The following is a 27,455-nucleotide window of genomic DNA, read 5'->3' as shown; positions in this document are numbered from 1 at the left end:
AAACCATATAAAAGGCACGGGGGCGGGGGGGCAGACTGGAGAGATCATCCTTGTAAAGCTTTTGTATGCCAGAATGGAACATCTCCTTTCTTCTGCATAGGGACTTGGTTAGCCTCCTATGGTTTTCTAGAGAGAGAAGATTGAATCACTTCAAATTGTAGTTTGAAGAAGTGGTGTTTATTGTCATGTCACAAAACAAGCTCATGCACAGACATGTCTCACATCTGACTTCTCTGAGCAGTCTTCAGATTTGAATGAAAAAACTAGAGAGGCTATGTGTGAACCACCCTAATGCAGTATGTTGTTAAAACAAATATTCAGGCCTACTACCTTGTGTGGTTGTGCAGGCCCATAAGGAGGCTGGTTTTAAAGGTTCTGAATAGAACAGGTATTTAGACTAGTGAGATAACTGCTAGGCACAGTAAATCATCTAAAACACCTCCCAGTTACATTCTCTACATACTAGAGAATGTAGGAGGAGAGACAGTATTTTATTTTCAAACGTCGTTACCTATAAGAGGTTAAAAGAAAAAAATGGGATACATACTGAAATTGCTACACAGGTCGATTTTATGGTTACAGAATTTTTGTTTTAATACTTAGGTTTGTGATACAAGTCTTCCCATTGTAATCATACCATCACTGTCCTTAAATAATATTCCATGAACGTATTTTATTACCTGTGAGCATTATAATATTTCAGAAGGTTAGTGAACTTTTACATGTTTTTTTAGCACACATTTTATATATAAAAATCACGCTTAAACTCAATACATCTTAACCTCTAGGTTTACTCACAATAGATATAAAACATTACTTTTTAAGAAGTGTTGTGCTAAGCCTGCTGGACAGATGGCTGGATAGATGGATGGATGATGGACAGCCAGACTTAATTTGTAAATACTTAAATGAAAAAGAATGAAAATGGTAATAAATATATTTGCTTTCTTTTCTTTTTTTTAAACAGGGAAGCATATAGCAAACTTTTGTCTCACCTTGGACAGGTGGGACAAGATGAGATGCAGAGACTGGAAAATGATAATACTTAATATATTTTGTGATTCATCCTGTCTATTGATTATCAGTATCTAAAGCCACATTGTTCCACTCCAATTCCTACTTTTAATTAATTGTATAATGTTCTGTTTAAAATAATTTCTAGGATTTTTTCCCTTTTATATCTGTAAGTAAAAAAAAAAAAAATGTATAAATAAGGAACTAAAGGTTAATTAGCAACTATGTAATAGAATCCTTGGAACTTTGCAAAACTGCATTCTACCTTGATGAAATTTTAAACTAAATTAAAGAAACTTTTTCTAACTGGGAGTGTTTTCTGTGTATGAGTATTAAGCAGATACTTAAGCAGATACTTCATCCATGGACTTTTGTTGTAGTATGACTTCCTACCTCTCTGCCTTGTGACTGATTTGTCATGTTTATTTTTTATTTTTACAATAATAGTTATGTTTTAAAATGATACTTTTTCAATAATACATTATACTGGCTACCCTATACTGTTTTTTTGGTGGGGGAAAGGTGTTAGGAAATATGACTGTGTATTTGTTTTTCTTTTTTATATGTGTGAGGCAAGTTAATAAATAAAACCCTTACAAAGCACACTTAACTGTGTTAGGAATGAGACTGAATCTGGCTAAAGGATTATACAGCTGATATCCAAAAAGAGTGTAAACATGCCAACAGGGTTTATATTTAGGTTCCAAGAGTTGCCAAATTTTTTCTTTATTCATGATTTCTTTTGAAGTTGTCATTTTAAAAAATCATATCAGGAGGAGGAAATAAAGGAGACTTTAAGAGGAGAAAAATAAAAATATTCTAGAAAAGTAGTAATAGTAGTGGTCTGAGAAGTCAGCTGATCTATCTTCTTGCTCTTTAGCCAGAGCTTCTTATAACAGCATTTTATCCAAGAAACCTGTTTAGTTTCCTTTAACAACATTGTTTCTCAACTTTTGAACTCTTACCTCATCCAGATTGTTTTACCAGTTGGCTCTTGTCCTTGACTCCTTTTCATAGCGATCATTATTTGGTTGAAAGAACTCCAGTCCTAGTTTTGGGAACCCACCTGGGTCTCAAACTCAGCTTTGCTTTATGATCTTGAGCTAGTTACATAACCTTTCTCAGTCTAGTTTCTTCATGGAGAAGAAAAGAAGAATCCCTTTACTATTTGACAGTGTTATTGTGAGAATCAATGGGATAAATGTGAAAACATTTGGTGGCCCATATTCTGTTAGGAAATGTACAGACATGATTAGTTTATTACTCATGCATAATTAAGGCAAAGAACACCTCTCAATTTTATCTTTCTCTAATGATATGTCCCAGATGAATGATCCCACTTTCCAATGTTTTCTTACATCATATTTTCTAACTTTGAAGTAATTTGTTTCCTTCTTGGGATTATAGTCTTTATCGTGGTTCTACTCTTCCTTCAAGAAAACATTTCAACCCTTCTGTGGCTCAAAGAGTATCTTTAAAAAAGAAATACTTTGCAATCAGCATTCTATAGTTAATAGCTCTCTCTTAATTGTAATCTGTGAAATCCAAAGGAGTGTCTGTTATTTTCATAACATATAAATGGTCTTTCTCTCAACTCAACTTCATCAAATGGAATAAACGAAAGCTTAAGGCTGCTTAATAGACTTCATAACACTGAATTTCTTTTCATCATGATAGTGACTTACTAAACAAATAATGTATGGCTTGGCAAGTTCCAGCAGTTACTGAGGAGTTTTATCTATTTAAGGTGATGCCTTTAAAGAGGTTATTTATGTGTATATGTGTGTGTGTGTGTATATGTGTTTTTTTTTTTTCAAAAGGAGATTGATTAAAGATATATTTGAGAATCTTGCTCCTTAGAGTATGAAACATTTAAAGGATAGGAAAATCTGCTACTGAATCATGCTTTAGGACATATATCTGTAGATACTAAGAATAACTAAAATTTGTACTTAAAAATGGTAACAACAAAGTCTGTAACAATATGTATGTGTATTATATGTTTTGTATTTATGTATAAGTAAAATTTTTTTAAAGCTTTTTTTTTTAATTGACGAAAGAAGAAAATTTATGGCTCATTTCCTTTTTTAAAAAATCTTCACTGATCTTTCACTTACTACTACAATCTTGCCTTCTTCCATTCCCAGACTTGGAGTCCCTTATACCTGCTTCTTTAATAGCCACTTTTCCCTAAATACCCTGTAATTTCGGAGGCTACTTCTTCTACCAGTGTAATATAAGCCATTCTTTTTTGGTCAAATCTGAATTTGTTCTCCTTTCTCATGTTCTTTGTTCTTTCTGTGACAATTGTCTTTTATCTTCCCATCAGTTCCACAATGATGTTGCTCCCTCCTACATATACAGTTGACCCTTGAACGACACAAGTTCGAACTGTGCGGGTCCACTTATATGTGGATCTAAAATACAGTATTTGTGGGATGCAAAATCTGAGTATATGGAGGACTAACTTTTGGTATAGGCAGGTTCCTCAGGGCCAATTGCGGGACTTGAGTATGTGCAGATTTTGGTATGCACAGGGGATCCTGGAACCAATCCCCAGACATATCAAGAAATGACCACTGTATCTTGAGAGCACCTTCATGGTCTTCTTCCCTGTCCCCAGTTGTAAGATATGACCCTTCATCTGCTTTGTCTCAACATTCTGTTAGTGGTGAACTGATAGCTCCACCTTTTATCTCTTAAATCTCTTTCTAGTGCTAATTTATCTCTAAACCTCTGTAGTTGGAGTCTCCTGAAATCTCAAGGCAACATGTCAAGCTACCCATGTCACTTTCTATTTCAGACTACCTCCTGCTTTGATTTTCTACCCAGGGAATACACTGTTGTCCCAAGTTATTTAGCCTTGAAATGTCAGAGGCATTTTAGGTTCTTCGTTTTTCTCCCACTTTCAGTTGATAACTGTTACGGGCTCTTAGACTTCTTTTTTTCTTTTTGCAATGCCTTGCATCCACTGGTTTGATGTTTGTTTTTTCTGTTGGGCACTACTTATTTCCTTACCTCTGGTTTCCTCTCCTACACCTTATGTTCTGAAATGTGTATTCCTAAAATACTGTTTTCCTCTTGTTACTTTTCTGCTCAAGGACTTCCAATAACTGCCCATTGTTTATAAGGTGATGTTCAAACCCTTCAGTCTGGAGACTTTCTGCTACCTATCTGATTGTACCTTTTATCTTCAAGCTTATCTCTTTCCAAACAAGAGGCTCGTTTAGTAGTTTTCTCTGATTGCCATGTTCATCCTACACTCAGCCTCATTCAGTTTACAGTGTGGAAACTGTATAGGACCTGTTTCCTATAGAAATTGAAGACACTTAAATAGGAAGAAAATTAAAATACACATTTGGAGACATGAGTATTCCAGTCAAATAATATCTATACAATACCAGATAGAGTATAAAAGACGACTGAAGGACAACAGTGATGAAAGGACTTTATTAGGCATTTGGATTTGGTTATGATTTAAATTTCAATTTAATTAGAACGTTTCCATGGCGAGGAAGGAAGCACGGAGGATTGTGGAAAAGTCATTCAGTATTGAGTTCATTTGCATTAGAAGAATTTCATAGTTTAAAACTTGTATATCTATACCTGTCCTTCGTACGTTTTCTTCTTAAGCATATTCGCCTTTTTCTACCTCAGCATCTATATAATATTTGTGAGTCAGATGTTTGTGGGTTTTCATTACCTATTATTATTTTCTTCCATGCTTTACAACAAATTTTTAAACTACCTTGTTCTTAAATAATTACATGGACTTGTTTCCATGTACTTTCACAGAATCTTTGACAGCTAAAATTATGTGTTATATAAAAATTTGACAAGCTTCTACAGTCGGGAAAAGCCTTTAGAAATCTGCCTTCCCCAAACCGTACATGTTATCATACCACTCATGTCTCCCCATGTCTGAAAGGTAAATAGATACAGAAACCTCACCAAAAGTTGAATCATCTGTACTAAACCACTGCTTTTTTATCCAGACTTTTTATATAAATCTTATATTTTCCAAAAAACTGATCTTTTGCCTACCCCTCTTAGAGTTAAAAATATTGCCTTGTCAGGCAAGAGTATAGTATGCCAATATAAATAATATGCTTTATTTGGTTAGAAACAGTTGGTTTGGGAAGCTAGCAATGTAGCATATTCTTCACAAATTTAATAAGATATGTGTATTTTGATAGTGTGATAACCTGCATTGTAAATTATCAAATGGTTGGAATTGACCAGTTTATACTTATTAAAATTTTTGTTGTGCCGATGGCGTCCAATTCATTGCATTTGTGAATTGTGCTTCTAGAAAAATTGTGGACATTTTAATTTTATATATATATTTATGAGTTATTTGTGCATATGATAAAAATTTATATATAGTAATAAAAGTATATATTTAACTTACATTGTGCCCTTGATTATTGAAAACTTCCTTTTTATAACAGATTTATTATTTGGAAGCTAAAGTAAAAATGAGCCATGTTACCAGAAGGAATAATTTCTATCTTATTACTGATGTTTTTATATTTGTGGTAAAACTATAGAAAGTTAGGTTTTCAGATGTCGTGGTAGCTGAAAGAGTTTGATGTACATGTGGTTAAAGTGTGAAGAAAATATGAAGGAAAAAGTATGAAAAATACCCTAATCATTACCTAATTGCTATTTTGTTATTAAGGATCTAAGAAGTGTTATTGCATTGTACAGATGATTTTAGAAATTCCCATCTTTGCTGGCTTTTCCTTTAACACCAAGAATATCTGTTATCATCTGTGTGGTACTGTATTTTGTTTTCTCTTTTAAAGTAAAATCCTGAAGTGATATTTAAATGTTTGCAAGTCTCATGACCTTCCTATAGAAATTCACATTAGTATAATAATTTACATTACAAATACAATATAACCTTTAATTTTGAAGAATAAAAATGGAAATGGAAGATGAATTACTATAGGGTAGTTCACTTAAATCGAAAATGTATATTTGAATAGTTTCAGTGAAATTTGGCTCATATGACCAGACATAGTTTAATAGAATTCTATTATTGATAACCTTGAATAAAAGGATCTAATTATAACTTATCTAGGTTTTTTCCCTTTTAGGGAAGAGATGTTATGTTTTTGTACTACTCTTGGCTATAGCTATAAAGGATGTGTCCGAACCTGGTAAAACTTTAAAATTCTGAGTTCAGTTCTGTAATATTAGTGAATATTACATTATAAAGATCACTTAGGAGAGGTTTGATAATATATGCTGCTTTGTTTTATATGAATTGTTAAAAATATATACAGAAATGAGGGTAGTCTCAGGCTACCTTTCCATTAGTTAGGTAAGCTTGTTTTTAGAGCTTTCCCTTTCATTGATTGGATGTAGGGCCTGGGAATACAAATAGATTTTAATAGTTTTACTAGGTAAAACTGCTAGAGAGAAAATTCATGTCCCAAGTAGAAAAATTAATATAGCTGAATACTTAAGTCCCTGTTGAAAAGATTTCTGAAATACTGGAGTTCATTTTCCTGCCTTGGTAAGGCATTTTAAAAATTTAGTTTAGATGGCTTAAACCATTTAAAGAAGCTGTCTTCATTCTAAATATCAATCGTCAATATCAGTTTTCACTGTTGAGAACTGTCCTCAACAGTGGTTTGTCTATACTAAAGGAAATATACTAAGTATACTAAGGAATTTAGTCTATACTAAATTCCTATTCTTTTAAAAATTTACCTGTTTTCCTTCTCCCTAGTCTCCTTCCTGCCCTTTAAATCTGAATAACCAGAAACCATATATTTATTTCTATGTTTTATGTATAATGATATATGAAGTTAGTGAATTCTGTATGTGAGACAAAAAGATCGTTTTTATTCACTTTTGATTACAAAAAATGGTTACATGAATAAAATAACAATTTCCTTTAAGAGAGGGATTGCTGAATGATTAAACTGTCAAGGAAAAAAGAGTGAATTCTTCCTTTTAATAAAGGTGACCTAGGTTCTGAGGAAGTTAGGAAAAAAGAAAAACTCACATTATACTTGTTAAATTTATTTTCAAATGTGATTATTAAGTTGTTGTATTTATTTTTTGTTATAGACAAAGCAAACTCAAAAACTAGCCTAAAAAAGAATTCCTATGCATTATTAAAAGTGATAGTAATAAAATATGTATTGGTGGTGGAGAAGAATCCCACAAGCACTCAAGATTGACATAACCTTTAACAAAGTGGAAAAACTTTTATTAGAACTGCCAATTCTAGGTTCAAATTTATGTCAAAGCACTTTATGGTACCATAATTAGTACAACTAAATTATTTTTTAGCTTTAAATGTCATTTTTCACTAAATGATTTTAAATGAGACATCTGAGAGTTACTTGAGGCAAGTTTAGGTATCTGTACAAGTTTAGATATCTTTGATTTTAATAAACTCCCTATTTCCTAATTGTGTGTCTCTTTCACATGCTTTTTAGAATCATTTATTCCATAACATGTTTCCAAATTCTATCTAGTAATTTTTAAATTTCAAAAATCTCCCTGTTCATTTACAAGGTTCTAAAGACAGTAAAATACCTTGTAATTTCAGTAACATTTTTCTTTTTCTTGGGCAAAGTGTTTCAAAATGTTTGCCTAATCCTCATAATGTTCTTTTAAATTAACATGGAAATCAGTAATTATCCTCCTTAAAAGGTGGGAAAACTGAAGCATTGTAAAGTTAGGTTCTGACCCAAGGTCAGAGTAACCAAGGTGAAAAATCTGGGTGTTTCAACTGCTGTTCCAGTGTATGTCTATTATTCGTATCACCTTGAATAAAATATGGTATTTAAAAATTTATGATGTCATAATGCTGAGTCTCTAGTGAGCAGGGCTGCTTAATGTTAAATTTTAAAAAGAAAAATTACAAGCCCAGCTTTAAATAATAAAGGGATTAAGTACAGAATATATATTTTTTAAGATCATCAATGCCATTTTGTCCAATAAATTGCCTTACTAACAGTGTTATGTTGTCTTAAGACAGTGCTGATTAGAAAAAGTGTACAAAGAATGCTCTAAAGACCCTTTGGACACAATGTACCTTAAGTTGGCACTAAGCTATATCACAATAAAAGTCATACATATTGCATGTTGACATACACTGAGAAGGGTGACAAGAGTTTTTAATAATGTATTTTAGAAAACTGTTCATTTTTTGCTTAAATTTATCAGAATACAAGACCTATAAAGCAAGACAAGGAAGCATTGAGCACTGAGTGTTTTCATGCCCAGAATCCAACAGTCAGGGCTATGTTTTCCTCCTGTTCATGATGGCATTGGCTTTTCAGATGGTGCCAATCCTGTGATGAGGCACTTGAAGAGTTTGAAGGTTAGGGCATGTGAAATATGGAGCTGGAAGGAAGCATGCTGCTATTCCATTGGAAGCAAAAGGGAGTGTAGGTCCATAGAATACTTCTTCTTTGCCTTCTCTGCTTACATCCAGTACCTTCAAAAGAGGAAGAGAAGAAACCTGTACATCAAAGATGACTGCTCAAAATAAAGCTATGTATACATAAAAGAAATTCTGAACTTAGTTATACTACCATCACCATATCTTAGGAATTCTTTTTCTTGCTTGGATGGTACCAGAGATATTTATTAAGCTCCTACTAAATGCTACACTGTTAGTATGTTTCTGGATGTACATATATACATACATGTATATTTATAAGCATTTAATCTTCAGAACAATTAGAGGTAGGTAGCATTATCTTCATGTAAGAAAACTGCCTTAGACAAGTTAAATAACTTGCCCAAACTAGTTAGTAGATGGTCTGTCATCATGTTGGCTTAAACATCCTCATCTGTGAAATGAAGAAAACAAGACCTTGTACCTTTGTTGTGAAAACTGATGACATCTTGCTCAGTGTCTGGCAGGTAGTGGAATATAACACAGCTCAGTAGCAAGTTCAAAATTAGTTCAGTTGATTCTGGAAGTTTTTCCCCAGTTTTTTCCTGTTCATGCTGGAGTTCTTTTTTTGTTTTGTTTTGTTTTGTTTTGTTTTGAGACAGGGTCTTGCTCTGTCACCTAGGCTGGAGTGCAGTGGTGCTCACCGTAGCCTTGATCTCTTGGGCTCAAACAGTCCTCCTGCCTCACCCTCCTGAGTAGCCAGGACCAAAGGTGCACACCACCACGCCTAGCTAATTTGTAAATTTTCTGCAGTGATGGTTTCTCACCATGTTGTGCAGGCTGGTCTCAAACTCCTGGGCTCAAGCAATCCTTCTACCTCAACCTCCCAAAGTGCTGGGATTATAAGTGTAAGCCACTGCGCCTGGCCTCTCTCTTCTTATATAGCACAGCTTCTTTGTTAGTCAGTGCCTGCTGTCTCCTAACTGAACCTGGCTGAATCTTCGAAGTAGGAAAATTCTTTCTTCAGGAAAGCTGCTCTCACCCGATTTGTCAAACCTATTCAGCTCTTTCAAGTCTGCAGTTATCTTAATCCCTCTTCATTTGACTTTTCTCTAAACATTTGCCTCCCTTGGATTTAGTGTTTTAAAAAAATGAAAGTTTGTCATTGACATTGTCATATCGCAATCCACCTTGGGTCCCCTTTCCTTCATCTGCATCCTGGATGTAGGTGTTTCCCAATATTTCAATCACAGACCTCTTAGTATCCTTCTTTAATGATCTAGTCCACTCGCATGCCTTCATCTATCACCTGTGTGGATAAATCTTAAGACTTTAACTGCAATAGACTGGGCGCGGTAGCTCACATCTGTAATCCCAGCACTTTGGGAGGCCGAGGCGGGTGGATCACGAGCCCAGGAGATCAAGACCATCCTAGCTAACACGGTGAAACCCCGTCTCTACTAAAAATAAAAAAAATTAGCCAGGCGTGGTGGCAGGCACCTGCAGTCCCAGCTACCCTGGAGGCTGAGGCAGGAGAATGGCTTGAACCCGGGAGGCAGAGCTTGCAGTGAGCCGAGATCGCGCCACTGCACTCCAGCCTGGGCGACAGAGCGAGACTCCGTCTCAAAAAGAAAAAAAAAAAAAGACTTTAACTGCAATAACGCATTATTTTACAGGAAATGGGCCCTTGAAATTTGGGAATCCATGTTCACAAAGGAGGAAATTACTAAGTCCTAGAATAAAAGAAAGAACAAACTTAAATGGAAATTAGATGTCCCAATCTCTTTATTGAACAATGTACCCCGTCACTACTAATTTAAAATAACTCATATACTAAATACAAACATTTTCTCTGTTCTCTTGTTAATTGACGTGTTTTCTTTCAGTGTCACATTTACAGTTGTTTTGACTAGGTAAGGCAAGACTCCATTTATTTTCAAAATTTTCTTGATTATTCTTACACATTTACTTTCCTAGAGAAACTTTCAAGATCAGTTTGACTACTTCGTCCCATGAGAAAAGGGAAAACCCCGGTGGGGTTTTGGCTAGTATTTCATTAGATACAGAAAGTAAATCAGAGGTCATTTAGTATTTACCACAACTCTATAAGGATAAGTATTGTCTTCAATTTACAGAGAAGAAAATTGATACCAGAAAAAATTAAATGACTTTCTCAGGGTCACACGGCAAGGGGTGGAGCCAGTATTTGAGCTCAAGATGCAACCCAGAAAGAGCAAGGATTGTGTGCTCTCCCTTCTGACTGAAAACATTTTTAGAAGGCAAAATACTAATGAGATAATCATCCAGAGAGCTTTTGTCTGGTTTCCTGGGCCAACAGAGACTGCATATGTTAAGCAGATGTAATGTATTTAATCTGAGAAGGGAAAAGGAAGCATTGGCAGTTTTTCTCCAAAACACTCCCCTGTAAACTGGCTGAAAGAAGGCGTTTGAGAGAATGTGGTGCCAAGCTGGCACTGTATCCTCCAGCCAAAAAGAAATAATAGTAAATGAAGAGAACAGTAGAGGTGATCTAGAAACAGACTAATCACTTGCACACTTACGCAGCTGCTCCTTTATGTGCCACTTGTCATCCATGGCACGCAAGATTAGAGTCAAACCTCTGTGACAGACATTAGTTTATACACCCACTAAATAAACAAGAACACCTTCACTTTCGCCAGTAATCTATTTCCAGTATTTTCCATGAGTGTTTATTAATAACAAGTCCAAATCTCAATCTAAGAGTATCTCTGCTTTTCTCTTGTTTGGGTTGTCCTTCTGATGGATAAATAGTCTGTGCTAAATCAGAGTAGTAGCAGGAAATAAAGTATGCTTTTTCAACATTGGACATGCTTCATCCCACTGTGGTTGAATCCTACAAATCACAGTTAAATGAGCTTGGATTAGGGTCCAGAAGGGACAGTTCAATGAGAAATTATCAGCTGGTACTTTTGAGGGCAAAAACAATTAGTACTTCCAAATGTTAATAGAACAATCTCAGAACTATTTAAGTATGACTTCCATTAATCAGCCATGCTCTTGGATTAATGATTTGTGGATTAATCTTAGATCAAACATTATATAGATTTGTGATTGATGACACAAAAAATTTAAACCTTTATATTTTTAGTATGCATATGATTTTCCCCACCATGCTTCCGTACTTCTCAACCCACTGACATACTTAGGAATTTCCACTGTTAAGCATTTTCTCATAAATACTATTCCAGTCTCCCATCATCTTGCCTCTGTTGGATGTTCTTTAAGTAGTAAAGAAGTGACCTACTTTTGAACATGTAGCTATTCTCTCCAACCATCAATTTATTACTGTGAATGTATTGAAACAAACTGTTCTGTAGTCATCCATAACATTAAAAAAAAAAATTGAGCTTTAGTTCAGAATGAATGATAATATAGCCTGTAACCAGCTGTCATTTAACTAAAATGAAAGATACATGTGACTATCCTTGAATACCTCTATTTCAAATATCTCTTTAAGTGATAATCCATATGCTTATAGGGATACTTGTTACCTATTAATAGTAAAGGCTCCTAAAAATAACAAATGGGCCAGGTGCAGTGGCTCACGCCTGTAATCCCAGCACTTTGGGAGGCCGAGGTGAGTGGATCATGAGGTCAGGAGTTTGAGACCAGCCTGGCCAGCATGGTGAAACCCTGTCTCTACTAAAAAATTAGCTGGGCATGGTGGCACACGCCTGAAATCCCAGTTATTTAGGAGGCTGAAGCAGGAGAATGACTTGAACCCAGGAGGCAGAAGTTGCAGTGAGCCAAGATCGCGCCACTGCACTCCAACCTGGGCGACAGAGCAACACACTGTCAGGAAAAAAAAAAAAAAATTAACAAATTTGTCTGTGCTTTGTCGGACCAGTGTGCCAGCCAAAGGAATAAACAGCATTTGCCAAAGGATTGATTCTGTTCATCAAAATGGCTACTGGAACACAGAAATACCCATCATGCTGACTTTTATTTAAAAGCAAATATATTAGAATATATTATTGTACAATCTCAGAGGTGAAACTTATTCCACTAATACAGGTATTGATTTAAAAAAATAATTGAATCCCCTTTGAGAATCACCATAATCATGAGGATACTGTCAAACATCCTCAGTGGTTTAAAATATGCACTTGTATGACTCTTCATTTCTTGTGGATGGATTTGTTTGAAAACAGTCAAATGTCATTAGCAATTAATTAGTGTATATGATTAGTGATCATTCTACAGAAAAATTCTTTGGTGACAAAAAACAAATGATGTGACTACGAAGTTTAAGTTTCTATGTCTTACAAGCTAACATTCAAGACTCTTAACAAAATATGAGATGTGGAAAAAATGTGCACTATGGCAGCACTCTAGTCTCCTATACTTGATATGTACAGCGTTTTCTTTATTTCTTCATTATGTTATGATTTCCACTCATTTTCTATTCCTTGAGCTAATCTGATACTAAAATTAGTAGACAAATGCTCATAAATGTATTTAAAATTTACAATTTTATTTCATGATAAACCCAAACTTACTTTGTGCAAGTGATCAAATGAGGGTCCCAAAGCCACTTTAAAAACAGTGTTCCAGCACCATAGAGAACTGTTGCCCAGTTCTAAGTTCTACCAATTCTGAAAAGTAAAAACTAAAAAGAAACTTAAAAGACCGGGAGGCTGAGGCAGGAGAATTGCGCGAACCCGGGAGGCGGAGCTTGCAGTGAGCAGAGAGCGGGCCACTGCACTCCAGCCTGGGTGACAGAGCGAGACTCCGTCTCAAAAAAAAAAAAAAAAAGACTATGAAAGACTACCAAATACATGCTTGGATGAAGACTAGAAGCACTCTTTGGAGAAAAGTTTGCTCATTTGTTGTTATTCGAAAGACAGGACGAAGCTCTAGTCTAAGGCAGCTTTCCATTAACTAACTAAAACCAGTACAAGGCAGCCTTCAGTGAACTCCCTTAAAGTCTTATGTGGTTCTTCGTGTGTGTGTGGCTTTGATAATTATTTTCTCCTGTATTATCGTTTCCCAGTTTATTAACTTTCTCTCATCTTTATCATCTCTCCCCTTCTACTTTCTTTGGGATTACTTTTTGGTTCATTTTCTAACTTATGAAGCTATATCTCACAAGCTTTGCTGTGTATTGTTTTTATTATCACAGTTCTGGGAAATTTTTTGAGTTCCATTATGATTTCTTCTTTAACCCATAAGTTATGTAGCAATGTGTTTTATTATTTCCAGTTATGTAGGGTTTTTTTGTTGTTGTTGTTGTTGTTGTTAAGTTCTAACTTAATTACATTGTATTAGAGATACATAATACTATACAATACTTAATTTTTTTAACTAAAGTTTTCTTAACCCTAACCCTAGTACATGACTGGTTTTTGTAAATGTTCCATGTATGCTAAGAAAAATATATTCTTTCCAACTGCTCAATCAGAACTCATATCCATTCAGACAAGCTTGTTAATTATATTTTCCTTATCTACCTTACCCTTGCCGACTTTTTTTAACTTCATCTATATGAATAATAGAAGTACTTTAAATTCCCCAGACAAACCTCTGTCAAGATAAATCAAGAGAAGAAGAGACAATATTATGAATGTAAAGGGAGATATAACTAAGGATAACACAACAACTATATGCTAGCAATTTTGAAAACTTAGACAACATGGAAGTTTCTTGAAAATATATGTACCTTATGAGATGTGACTGATAAAGAAAGAAAAAGTTGAACAGTTCTGCAACTATTAAAGTTATTGATGCAGTTGTTAAAAATCTTCCCATAAAGATGAGATTAGATAATAAAAGTAGTTATAAGGATATACTTTTCTGGAGGTCAGGAAGAAAGGTCAGGGCTAATACATGTCAATATTTTATCAGAGAACATGTAAAATAGAAAACTATGGTAATAACTGTAAAATAATAGGAATAAGACTATGAATGTGTCTATCAACAAGGGCTATTGCTCTTCTGAAAGGCCCAGCTGGCAACTTGCCCAGCCTGGGCTGCTCATACGCTGATGCACCAGGGCTATTCTTTGGAACAGAGGCTGTCCCTATCAGGGACTTGAATGAACTGTATGGGAATGAATGAAGTGTAATATAGAAAATAAGGCAATGGTGTGGAAAGGAAGTATTTGTAAAACTTGGGGGATGTGAAGGAACTATTGCCAAAGATTTTTAGAAGTGTTTGGTTTATGAGAAAGGGAAAGCTATCCCAGTTTCCCAGTTTCCAATATATATTACATATATTTTTCAAAGCTCATCCCCATTTTTATTTTTAATAGGGCTCAATAATTTATTTAGGCATCACTTTTAGGATACAGGATGAAGTTTAGTGGCTGAACTAGTTGCACACAAAAAGGAGACGTTAAGCCTCTTTCTAAACATAAATCTCTCTTTCTTCAGTAGCAGCATTGCAAAATGTAACCTCACTGAACCACCTGAACAAACTTCAAAAGGAACTTCAACCACTCACCTGGATACAAGCCAGAGGCTCATTTGTCCAAATTGAATATCCACCAACTAAATATATTCTCCCATTATGGACAGCAACTCCAGATTCATTTTGGCCTAAAGTAAAGAGAATTGAATAAAAAGAAAAAAAAATCCATTTCTTACATATTTTAATTAACCCTTTTGCCACTGAGGGATACAGTTTTCCCCTGTGGCACATTTGTATACTCCATGGGATTTTTGCAACAACTAATCACTGCCTCCCAGTACTCAGAAAAATTAAGCACTATTTCTCAGAGAATGAATCTGTGTCGGGTCAGAACCAGGCCAAAACACTTATTAGCCAGCCAAGTTAGTAAATACAGCATTAAATACAGCAATAGTAAGCCATGTAGAACTGAATTCTATACTATGTCATATGCCATTAATTTACAGTGGTGGAAATAAGGTATATTATAGAAATGCAAACACCTCTTCTAGTACCCACAAATGCTTTTTAGGCAAGTGCTTATATTTGTAAAGTAACAGCTGCAACTCCAAGAAGCCAATAAAGCAGAGCCATGCCCCTAGCATGCCTCAAATGAAGACAAACGGCAGAAAAGATTGATCAACTTGCTATCCTACCTTTCTTTACATACCCAACATTTTAAAGATTATATTAAAGTTCCTGAACTGGGACCAGCCTGGATAATCCCCAGATACTGACACGCCAAAATGATGAAAGGTTTCCCCTCCCATTTCAAAAAGAAGACAGAATAACTCACTACCACATATTCTTCCCTGGAGGCCACCAGAGAGTGAAAGAGTCTCTTTTTATTGATGGGCTGACAAAGGATTGACTGGGGTAATAAATAAGCTGGATCTTACAGCAGGCAGAATCACAGATCCAGAATCGAGGGCCCGAGTTTCTAAGTCCTTGTTCAGTGGGCCTCAAAAATCATTTTGCAAAAACAGGAGCTCAATACAAGCGTCTAAACCTCTGGTTAGATTCCCAGTGTTGCCTCCCCCAGCAGCAGCTGCAAGGGATTGAGTGCCCACTCAGCATACTAAAATGTCTCAACCCAACCTACCATTTTCGGTTTATGATTTTTCCTATTATTTGAGCAGACCTGGAAGGGATCTGACCACTTATAGATGTTAACAACGCAAGCTGACAAGGGGGGAAAAGTTATTAACTCCATAAAGAAACATGAGGGGTAAGTTGTTCACCATGTTACCTTCATCCTTTTTTGGGATGAGAATGGTCCATACCTAATGTTGCCCTGTGGTAAATGCTTGGATGGGTATTTGTGGCCAGAAATGCAGCTAAACTCCTGTGCACAGGCCTACTTAAGGGTTTCATTTCTAGGAGAATACTCCCAGAAACAGTATTTGACAGTGACAAATAATGAAGACCATGCTCCTCCTGAACTCACAAGAAATAAGACTAAAAGCAGTGAGAAGTAACAGTAAATTCCTTCTGTAAAGAGTTATTAAATCTTTCAGTGTCTGGTTCCTCCTATTTGTATCAGAGTTCCATGTTAATACTGATGGATGATAATGGACTTGACATGCCTCTCAGCCATATAAGGATGTACATAATGGTGGTAATATAGGCCCTGAGAAACCAGATGCTCAGCTACCTAAATGAGTCCAGTTCTGTTAGAACATAAATGATACACATCTTTCTGGTTAATAAATGCAGGTTCTTCTACAACTATGCACTTAATATTTAGTGATGCCCTAAAGATGTCTATGAAACATGTTTGGTGACTTCTTGAATCTACTTTTCCTGATTTACTTAATCAAAGGTACTTGCCAGTCAACAGGTTGAAACTGCAACGTGTCCACTGGTCAGTGTCTATGTTGTAAGAATCTATATGGCGCACAAGGATCCGGTCATTATTGTAGTCTAGGTCATTGCCTCCAAGAACATAAAGCTTCCTTTGTACAGCAGCCATGGAATGGTAGACCCTTCTCTGCAGCATGGGGCTACGGCTTATCCACTTATTCTGAAAAAAGAAATTTAAGTGCATTCTGTTAGTAGGAGACCTCCATGTCAGAAAACAGTAATGAGTGCCTCATAAGTAGTGGGAACCTTAATGTTTATCAAACATTCTGTTTGGATGTTGTTTATATATGTTGAAAGGTATGTGCTTCTTACATGAGAACAAGTACAAAAGAGTCACATATTCCAATTGTTTTTTGCGATTTACACATGGCATCTCTGCTAGTTTGCATTGCATTTTATAGTGCATTTTGAATTATATAAGGGGAACATTGAAATTTTCATGATGTTTATCTCACCCAATTCAGAGAATTTATTCATGCAAATACATTAAGCGTGAAAGCACATGGCTAGGTATACCGTATACAGTGGTGCAATGATTAAGAAAACAGTCTCTGGATCTAGACTGCCTGGATTTATAACTTGTATGTGATCTTAAGCAATTTACTTAATATCTCTGTGCCAGTTTTCTCATCTGTAAAATGGGGATAATAATGCCTACCTGATAAGCCTATTGTGAAGATTAAATGAGCTAATATACATAAAACACTTAGAAAAATGCACATGAAAAATGTTCAATACATATTCATTTTTTCAAAATGATGTGATGATAATCACTGGGTACCTTAGGCCCCTAGATAAGATAGGGTAATGGCTTTGCTGTTCTTTCCAAAATTAACCTCCTGAGATCAGTGGAAGAGTTAAGATTTTGTTCAGCAACAAACCACCCACACTTCCTTTTATCAGCCTCCTTTAATATATTAACAGTCACATCTTTTGCCAAATTGGGAAAGGTTATTTCTAGGCACACATTTATTTGTTTTGGTGGAAGACTAAGTTTTGTTTTGTTTCGTTTTGTTTTTGAGACAGAGTCTCACTCTGTTGCCCAGGCTGGAGTGCAGTGACATGATCTCGGCTCACTGCAACCTCCGCCTCCCAGCTTCAAGCCGATTCTCCTGCCTCAGCCTCCCAAGTAGCTGGGATTACAGGCGTGTGCCACCATACCTGGCTGATTTTTGTATTTTTAGTAGAGATGGGGTTTCACCATGTTGGCCATGCTGGTCATGAACTCCTGACCTCATGATCCACCAGGCTGAGCCTCCCAAAGTGCTGGGATTATAGGCGTGAACCACCATGCCCCGCTGGAAGACTAAGCTTTATATGATAACTTTAGGGAATGGTGAAACCTCCAATATTTGGTTCTGGTTCACCCTCAGTAATGAGAAGAGTATGCCCAACCTTTCTTAAAATAAAGCTCTCATTGTAAAATTAAATGAAGACCAAATATGACTTTAATTTTAAATCTCAACTAAGTAATGGACAGGTAAGTAAAGAAAGTAATGGACAGGTAAATAAACCTATCAGTTTTCTTTCTACATAAACACTAAGCATACAGGAATAACCCAGATTCCTTTTTGCCAAGAAAAATTTGGATTTCGGCCAGAAAAAAAAAAAAAAGTCATATGATGTTTTGAATGCGTAGAATTTCACCATTTCACAAAACTGTAAAGGAAGAAGCAAAAGACAACAACAATAAACATTTTGTATAAAAATTGGTCCACTCTAATAGGCATATAGACTAGCTCATTTCTAATTTCTCTTTTAAAGATACACTCAAGGAAAGAAGTGACTTGTACAGCTTGAAAAGCTTGCATTCATCTGTTCCCCCATTCGAACATATCGTAAGAATTTCCTTCCAATCAAATGTCTTCTTTAATAAAATAGTCAAGCCTGCCTTTCAGCTATTTTGCTAATATCTATAATACATTACATATGAATATATTTAACTCAAAACTCTGAGGATGCTTTTCTTAGGTGTTTTCTATGATACAATCCATTACAGTATTAGGAATCAATGTTTGCATTAGCAGTCCAGTCCCCTGCCACCAGACTATGGATGCCATCTGGTTTGCAAAGCCTGCCTGCATCCCCTGATTATATCTTCAGCTTCCTTCACTGCAGTGCCTGCCAGGTGAGCCGCCAACCACTGCAAAGGCAAAGAAACAAAGAGGCCTGGTGGGGTCATTCCTAATAAGCTAGCGTGTGAATACTAATCAGTGGTGGGGAAGCAGAGGTCACCCCAGCCTGCCTGTTGGCAGGTAGCAATGTGCTCTGTGGCAGATGGCAGGCATTATCGACTCTCCACAAAGGCCTAGAAGAGAAATAAGCACCAGGGCCGAATGATAGAGTTATTGAGATTCTGAGCAAGATGCAAGCAGATGTGATGTTTGCCAGTACCCACCGTAAACAATATGCCAGCAGAATTTTTTAAAAGAGCATGTGTGTACAAACATGAAACAGAACTCATTTGAGAAATGTTAACACCTTCTTCCTCTTTAACCACGTGTGCACCAAACTCAAGCAACTGCAATTAACGATCCCTCTTGAGACAGCTGACCCACGGACATTTGGTCTCTGAAATCTACAGCTTCTAATGACATCAGGAAACACACTTTGCAAAGAGAGAAATGCCTTCATTAAATACAGAATCAAGTAATTGCTAAAATAAAAAGATACCAAATACACTGAGTCCACTATGGACATAAATTTGGTGACCAGTCCCAACCCAGACTGCCAAAGCCAACCTGTTGTGTCATATCCCATTACCTTCAACTGATGAATATTAAACCTACAAATCATTTCGGAATACTGACATAATCAAAAATATTTACATTACCAAAATCATAGAAATGGCAAAATTCAGCACACAATTGCCAAGGTTCATACATATTTTGGTATATGGAAAAGAGAACAAAAATATTTCCTTTGGGGGAAAAATAGTATTTGGGTGTACATGAAAAGTAAACAAAAGAAGGTACAGGCACCATCCAAATGCATATTCAACCCCCAGCTGTTAGATGAAAACTCTTCAGATACTTCCCATCTCTCAAACTCTTCATATACTTCTTTAGAGTTGTCCTAGATACTGTTTTAGGTCATTTGGGCTATATTAAGTTAATACTTGTGTTTTAGAATAAACCATAAGCATGATTCCCTCCTAGAATGGCAGCCCCTTCCAGAAGGACATTGCAATAGGACAGTTAAAATAATTTCTATATTATGCAAAACTCTGAAAGGGTGATGTGTTGCGTATAGCACAAAACTAGAGGAGCTGAAATTTTTTGAGTAACAAAACAAAAAAATGAACCAAAAAGCAGTTTAATCAGATGCTTCCTTTTCTCTATATAAGCTTAAGATGCATATCTGTGTGTGTAGATTTGGCATTCCAATTACTAATTACTCTAGAGTCTTTTAAATTCATTTTAATTAAAATAATGAGGTGTTCTTATATGATTCTTACCTGGTTAGGTTCATATACCATTAGCCTGTTCTGATATTGTGCCGTATTAGTTACTCCACCTGTAATGGATTAACATGTGTTAGAGCTTTTCATGAATAAGAAACAGGATATTCCAACATAAGAATGAGATACAATTAAAGGAAAATTAGCTACTGCTGAGGATCTGTTTGTATACCCTCATGGTGAGCCCATGACATAATTAAGAAGCTTATTGTTGAAGCAGTTTCATTTTCAAGAAACATTTCAGAAGCAATCCAGTTAAGAGCAAGCAACAAGTATGCTGACATTACCAAGAGGGCCCCAATTCTGACAAGCTGTTCTGCATGGCCAGAATGAGGGGCAAAGTATTAGGGAGTGAGAGTGAACATAGCACACACAGACAAATCTCTACACAATTTATGCCAGGGACATAGTTAAACGGAAAATTCTTGTCCTTCACTAAATTGTCAATTTTAAAGCTCGGACCTCTGTACTCTAACACAGTGATATCTTGATATCTCTTGATATTACTTATCAAAAAAAGATGTAAAGCCAGTGCTGTCCAATAGAATAAGAGCCACATATGCAAGTCGCATATGCAATGATAAATTTTCCAGTAGCCACATAAAAAGTAAAAAGAAACAGTGAAATTAAATTTAATAAATTTTATATACCCCAATATAGCCACAATTACCATTTCAACATGAAATCGACAAAAAACTTAAGATTTTTTATATATCTCATATTCTTTTTTTTCACAGTAACTCTTCAAAAGCCAGTGTATATTTGACACAACGCATCTCAATACAGATGAGCCATGTTTCAAGGATTCAATAAGCCACATGTGGCTAATGGCTACCACATTGGGCAGCACAAATCTAGGGCTCTTCAGTGCAATTGCTATTGCCATCAACCCTTTTGGAGCCATCTTGACAACTGCTAAGATCTAAGAGACTTGAGACCCACCTAATCAAGAACCACTAAAAAAAAATCACACTTCCAGCTAAGTTTCTCTTATTTGTCCTCATACTTCTTTTCATACTTGTAGTGTATACTGAGCCCTGTAAAACCCAGAAGTTATACATTTTGCTTTAAGTTTTACCATTAAGTGGAAAAAAATCTAAAAAAAATACATAAAACAGCATAGTAAGAAAATATCACCAGTAGACATTAAATGTTAGATAATAAAATATCAAGGATATGGGACCAAAGAAGTCTATCTTTAGAAATATTGCCTTACACATAGTTCTAGGCACTGGTGTAAAATGAATAAAACTCTTATTTTAATAAGTATCACAAAGAAGCAGTTAATTTTTCAATAAAGATATAAAATTAAGCCAAACTAAAAAAAGTTTTTTACTGGAATTTTTTGAATTTAAAAAACATATACTGTTAAGATACTGACCAAGATGGCCTTAACATTCCCCTAGCTTGACTAAACTTAAAAAGGCTGCTTCCTGACTCTAGGCCCCTTGATCTCCCTTTTCTTAAATTACTTACTCTAGAAAACTTGTAATCATAATTTCTTTCTCTCCCTCTTTCAGATGTAAATCATTTGAAAAGCTGCTTGCCAGTTTTACAACCCAATAATATCTTCCTTAAGGTCCAGAGAGCCATTCCTTTGAAATGTAATCATCAAGGAAGATAGTCCCCTATATCCCAGCCTCTATGGGAAAGTAGGACAGTAACTTTTTTTTTTTTTTTTTTTTTTTTTGAAACAGTCTGGCTCTTGTTGCCCAGGCTGGAGTGCAATGGCGCAACCTTGGCTCACTGCAACCTCAGTCTCCCAAGGACCCTAACTTTGATAGGCACCTATTAGCACCAAACACAGATGGCCTAATCACAGAGACCAAAATTTTCAACTCAGAAATAACTGCATGGGTACAACACATCCATTAATCAAGCTCCCCCAAAGTGTTCTTCAGTACTTTTCTACTAAACCACCCCAGTGTTTAGAAACCCTCCTCTTAAAAACTTTGCTTAATAGAATTGATTTCAAACTGTATTCTGATCTCTCTCTTCTATTGCAATAGTCTTGAATAAAGTCTTCTTTGTCTGTTTAACCTTATGTGTTGCAGTTTTTGCTTTGACAGTTCAAATACTTTGACTAGGAAACCACCATCAACTACATGGCTAGGAGTCAAGTCAATGAGAATCCAGAGGATTAGTGTCTAATCCTTAACTGAGCTGGAATAATCAATCAAAACTAATGGATACATAAAGTGGAAGGAACCTATCCAGGCCAATCATTACTCTCTCACTCAACCCCAGGAAGGAGATTATATCTTTCATATAATTGGCTTTGGCTATTCTTAACTAGAGGACTATTTTTAAAATTCTCTCAGAAGCTTGAAGATTTAAGATTTTAAAGATCAACGAAAGCTTTGTCTGCAGAGAAATCCACAAAGAACACGGACATGAGCTTCCTGCCCTCAAAGAAAGTCTTCTCTGGATTTCTCATCGAACATCTCATTTTAAAAATGAAATCAGAGGAAAGGAAAACACACTTAAGAAAGCTAAGGCTGAAATGCCTATATAGTCAGGATGTGTGTCAAAATATAGAGTTGTGTTTGCTTTCACTCCCAACCTTCCCTTTCTTGTGTGATTAAAAACAGAATGTTCAATAATTCTTTCTCAGCATAACCACACAAGAATAATTTAATCTCTTGAGACTTCACAAGTCTTCAGGGTTAAAATAATTCCTAGTGCTTTTGATCTGGGCCATAACCACCAGATTAATGTCCAGTTTGCCTACAATCACTTCTCTAACTGAAAGGGAACAGAGGGCAAAGCTCCACCCATCATTTAAAGACTTCAAAAGTTTCTCTACTTGTTTTAGAAATATGGGACAGAATTAATACCTACTGCAGTAAACTATCTGTTTTATGACACTATTTGAAAATACTTACACTACTCTATGTATCAGACTCTGCCCATTATAGATTAAACATACAAGCAATGGATTAGAATGTAGCTATTACATCCCCTCTCCCAAGCAGGGCATACAATTTATCTCCATGCTTTTCAGAACTCTTATTTACTATCTTCCACAAATGCATCTATAATACATTTTCTTCTTAATCTGCACTCAGTAATTAGATTCTTTACCCTTACATACAAATTTTCACTCACATGACAATGTTTAGATGTGATATTAAGTTACTAGTTGGGAGTAAAAATTAAAGTCCCAGTTATGTGATATTAATAGATTCCCTCTAGAATGTTAAGCCACAGGAGGTGCCTAACAAACCTAGTGCTGCAACTTTTGCCAAGTCAGGATTGCAAAGAAAAACCTTGGAAACTGGTTCTATTGCTTTCCCCTTTGAAATAATTTACAAATGAGCATATAAATAAAAACCATTTTTCTTTCAATACTAAAATACATTTTAAAAAAGCATCCAAGTTTGCAGCCCACATTTCTTTAGCAGTGTTACTCATTTGCAGGGCTTTATCATTACATTCCCTTCACATAACACTCTTCACTTTTAGATTAATCTGCTGAAATGAGATGCTAAGGATTTGCATACAGATTTGACTATACAAAAATAGATATGGAATTAATAACAGTCTCTATATGTTTTAATTTCTCCTAGACTGGAGTACCCTTGCCTGCAGCAGTATTCCTGGCTTTGAAAGTCATCAAGCTGATTTGTCTGCTCTGGGTTACGATCCCACATGCTGCTATACTGTCCCCTGCAATCAAAGCACTTGCAAAGATAGATTCCATGCCTTCCTCTATCGAGTATATTTTATAGATTGGCAGTTTTGATCTCCCTCCCCCACCCCAGGGGGGATAATCTGCATCTTAACAGCTTTCTATAGATACATCTGTCATTAAATATGCCATCTCATATCAGCATCCATTTTTAAAACCAAGTTTTCTCTAACTTTGAAGTGCCACAGTGAAAGTTAAGACTTTTCAGCCAAAATTGAAAATGAGCAACCCTGTCTTATACTTTTGAACTGTGACTTAAAGATATACTGTAGGTTCCCCCAAAGTCAAATAAGTCTTTAAAAACTGCCAGAAGGAATGAAAAGTTACCACCATGCTACCAGCAGTGAGAAATGCTTTCTATCATCAAGACAGGGGAAAAGCATTTTTCTTAAGCTTCCCTGTGCAACTCGCCACAAAATGTTGTGACAAATGGATGAGTGCATACTGGAGAGATGACAAGCGACTGCCAAACAAGCAACCTTTGTCTCTGCTACTGAGATCACTGACTCTCAAACTCATATTCTACTCAAAAGCAACAACTGGTCAATGCTGACAGTACTCATAAAATAGAGTGTACAGAAAAACTGCTCTCATGGTACATGGTCAGACTGGGTCAAGTCTGATGGCTCCGCTAATTTTCTTTTAATGACAGAAAACACCTCTGCTGATTAAATAGAGTAAACTGCAGGAGTAGATGCCTATGGTTCGTAACGCAGTGCTAATGCACAACCAGGACAGAGTGGGATGCAAAGAACTGATCCCCACACACAGGGTGGAGCATGCTCGAGGCTGGAATTCTGCCAGCAAATTCAGGATTGAGGAAAACCATCTCAAGTTTTCTGCAACTGTCCTGGAGACATGCAGTGGCCAGGTTCACACTAGTCTAAGGGAAGAGTTTCAGGACAGGCTGTGGCATTATCATGGGTCCTCTATGACTGTATCCTTGGGGAAGCCGTTTAACACAGCCACGCTCAGCTTCCTCATATGCAAAACAGACATGATGATACTTCCTCATAGGTTTCAGATGAACTAGAGTGCATGGCATAGAGACAATCTACAGAGGGAAGTTTGCTACAATCCTGTAGCTGTTTATAAAAATTTCTTACCATTTCCATAAAAGATACAGATGACTGTATGTGAAATACTGAATTAATGAATGAATGAATTGCATAGTGTGAAACAGATTTCTTATAATTCTTTTTTCTAATAACCAGAATTACCAGGGTTTTTTTTTTTTCAGTATCCAAGGCCCTTTTCTTTCTTTAATAGTTTAAGCCCCTCTCTTCCATAAACTTTCTCCAGTTCTTGAAAGACTAAAACTTCATGCTTACAATTTAATTACCTAAAGAATAACCTGCCATTAAGTGCGAGTTCCTATTAGTCACTGTTTAGAGGGCTACACTCACTGTTAGCCCTTGATAAAAGTAATGTCATAGGAATATTTATAATAAATGCAAAACCAAACTTATTATCTATTTTTATATGACATCAGACCGTCCATATTTTCTGGACATTTATAATACTAAACAATTATAGCCAAGAATCTTTCTACTAAATTAGCATCTTGAATAGAAGCATACATAATCCATGCATTAAATTAAAACTAGCATCCATATTATTTCTGTCATACTTGAGGAACCCACACAGATAATGGGTACTTAATATACTCAAAACCTGCAAAGTCTCTAATTTACAAAATACCTATAAAGGCAGGGTTGCTGCATTTGAAAATATAAATTATGTCATTTAGAGCAAACAGGTACAAACTTGTGACCCAGAAATATGTAAAGTATGCATTATGTATTATTTAATAAGTGAAATGATAAATGGGGGTGAAATCAACTATAATGCAGATATCAACTAGATTCACCTGCCCTTTATAATCTCAATAATATTCACTTTAACCCCCATTCCTCATTCTATAGAAAGTTGAAATCCTGCCTCCAAATATTTTTGCACATTCCCAGCAGGGTCAAACTCTCAAGGCCACCTCTGTCTGTCTTTAATGTCCCAGCTTTGATGTGCTCTTGGATCTTTTATCTCCCTTCCACCATCAACCAAGTTCTTCAGCCATTCCCCACTTCTATGGCCTAGCTTTAACCATCTTCTTTCCTCTTGGGAATAAAGCAAATGATATCGTTCAAATATTCTTTGGTAGAACAATACAGCTCACCATTTAGTTTACCATCTTTTACTAGACCCATCTAGTTAGACACAAATGAATCATCTAAACAAGAGCGGTTCTCTCCGTGAGAAGAGTTCTGTAGCCAATGATTTGGACATAAAAAAAAAAAAAAAAAAAACTTACAATACCAATTTTAAAGGCCATTAGACTCCTGTAGTACGTAATTCTTTCAGAAAACAATTTTCTAATCTACACCAATGTATTTTAGAGTAGATCCATGTTATCACCTTTCTCTTTACATTTTAACTTTATGTTTTAGAAACTGAACCGTAAAATCACAGAGAGACATTATGTGTCTCTTCTCTGCCCTGAAAAGGATGGACAGTTAAGCAATTAAGGACAATCAATGATTGTTGATTCTAAACAAATCTCCAGATAGCACTCTGCTTCTGTGTATCATTTACTTTCAGTCTTATGCCATTTGGAAGTTCTTTTTACAATTTAAGCATCTATTTTGCAGACCTTCACTGTCATGATAAACAACTGGTAACCTGTGTGGTTTGGTGGGAAAAGCATGGTCTAACGAGACAGAGTTCAAATTCTAACTCTTGTCAGCTGTTTAAGCTGTGTGATCTGGGGAGTCATTTAACCTTTTCAAGCCCCATTTTTCTTTGGCATACAGGTAAGACAGTTTAGGATGAAAACTTTGTTAGTTATTTGGAGAACGTAGGTGATCTGATTGCTTTCTTTCCTTTAAATCATTAGCTCTCTAACAAGCATTGTAGAATACTACATTTCTGTTTGGTTTCCACCTCAGTTCGATACTACAGTGGCTTTCATCTCTTTCAGATGTGGGGTAGAAAAGATTGGGGCACAAGTGAAAAAAAGAAAAAGTAACTGCTGGGGGTAACTGGTTGCTAGCATCTAAAGCAACGAAGATTTAATTCTTCATGGACATTCCAATTCACTAGGAACTTTTAAGTGGATGCGCCAAGTTATCCAGCTCCAAACCTCTATCAGGCAAGTGGCTTCCTCACATCATGTCTGCCTCCAGCGACAACAAGGGGCATTCTCTTACTACTTACTCCCGCAACACACACTGGAGCAAACCTTCAGCCCTTGCCTCTCACTTAACTGGGATCCTAGCTTGCTGAACTCCTTCCAGGAGGATCCTCTGGACTATTCCAGTCTCAAAATCTCTCATCATGAGTGAATCCACAGACCTGCCTTCTTCAGTCCTCTGCTGAGCACCGTAAAACGACAGAAATTTGAAAACGGAGCCACTACAGTTTTGTGGTTTCCAAGGTTAGTGTGGATTCTGTACACCTATTTTTATTTAACTGGTTAATTCCCTCTTGTTTTCTCTCAGAGGCTTATTCCAAGGTCAGTCTCCTCAGGCCCTCTACTTAGTCCGGACAGGCATAATCTCAACAGACCTGTTTCTCATTTGAATCAATCTACAAGAAACTCCTCAGGTTCCTGCCCTTCACCTGTGAGCTTACCT

At 36.1% G+C, this 27,455-nt stretch overlaps 2 protein-coding genes across 7 annotated transcripts in view; one reads left to right on the top strand and one right to left on the bottom strand.

Annotated features, from left to right (window-relative positions):
• The window catches only part of MMS22L (MMS22 like, DNA repair protein), a 140,664-nt gene extending 135,241 nt beyond the window's left edge, over positions 1-5,423 (top strand). For both annotated transcript variants that reach the window (XM_008007528.3, XM_008007529.3), the window contains exon 25: positions 968-5,423. In XM_008007528.3, coding sequence (XP_008005719.3) covers positions 968-1,049 — 82 coding nt within the window. In that variant the 3' untranslated portion in view covers positions 1,050-5,423. The remainder of the gene's footprint in view (positions 1-967) is intronic.
• KLHL32 (kelch like family member 32) overlaps positions 4,446-27,455 on the bottom strand; it is a 242,603-nt gene continuing 219,593 nt past the window's right edge. For 4 of the 5 annotated variants that reach the window (XM_008007533.3, XM_038001103.2, XM_008007534.3 and 1 more), the window contains 4 exons: positions 20,133-20,191; positions 16,643-16,835; positions 14,867-14,961; positions 4,446-8,479 (listed from right to left, as the gene is read on the bottom strand). In XM_008007533.3, the coding sequence (XP_008005724.1) occupies positions 8,318-8,479; positions 14,867-14,961; positions 16,643-16,835; positions 20,133-20,191 (509 nt within the window). In that variant the 3' untranslated portion in view covers positions 4,446-8,317. Of the gene's footprint in view, positions 8,480-14,866; positions 14,962-16,642; positions 16,836-20,132; positions 20,192-27,455 lie in introns of those variants that run through there. The other variant, XR_005241332.2, reaches the window with a different exon arrangement.

This window comes from Chlorocebus sabaeus, chromosome 13, assembly GCF_047675955.1.
Source record: "Chlorocebus sabaeus isolate Y175 chromosome 13, mChlSab1.0.hap1, whole genome shotgun sequence".
NCBI classification, from domain to species: domain Eukaryota; kingdom Metazoa; phylum Chordata; class Mammalia; order Primates; family Cercopithecidae; genus Chlorocebus; species Chlorocebus sabaeus.
This window is presented reverse-complemented; position numbering and strand designations above follow the sequence as displayed.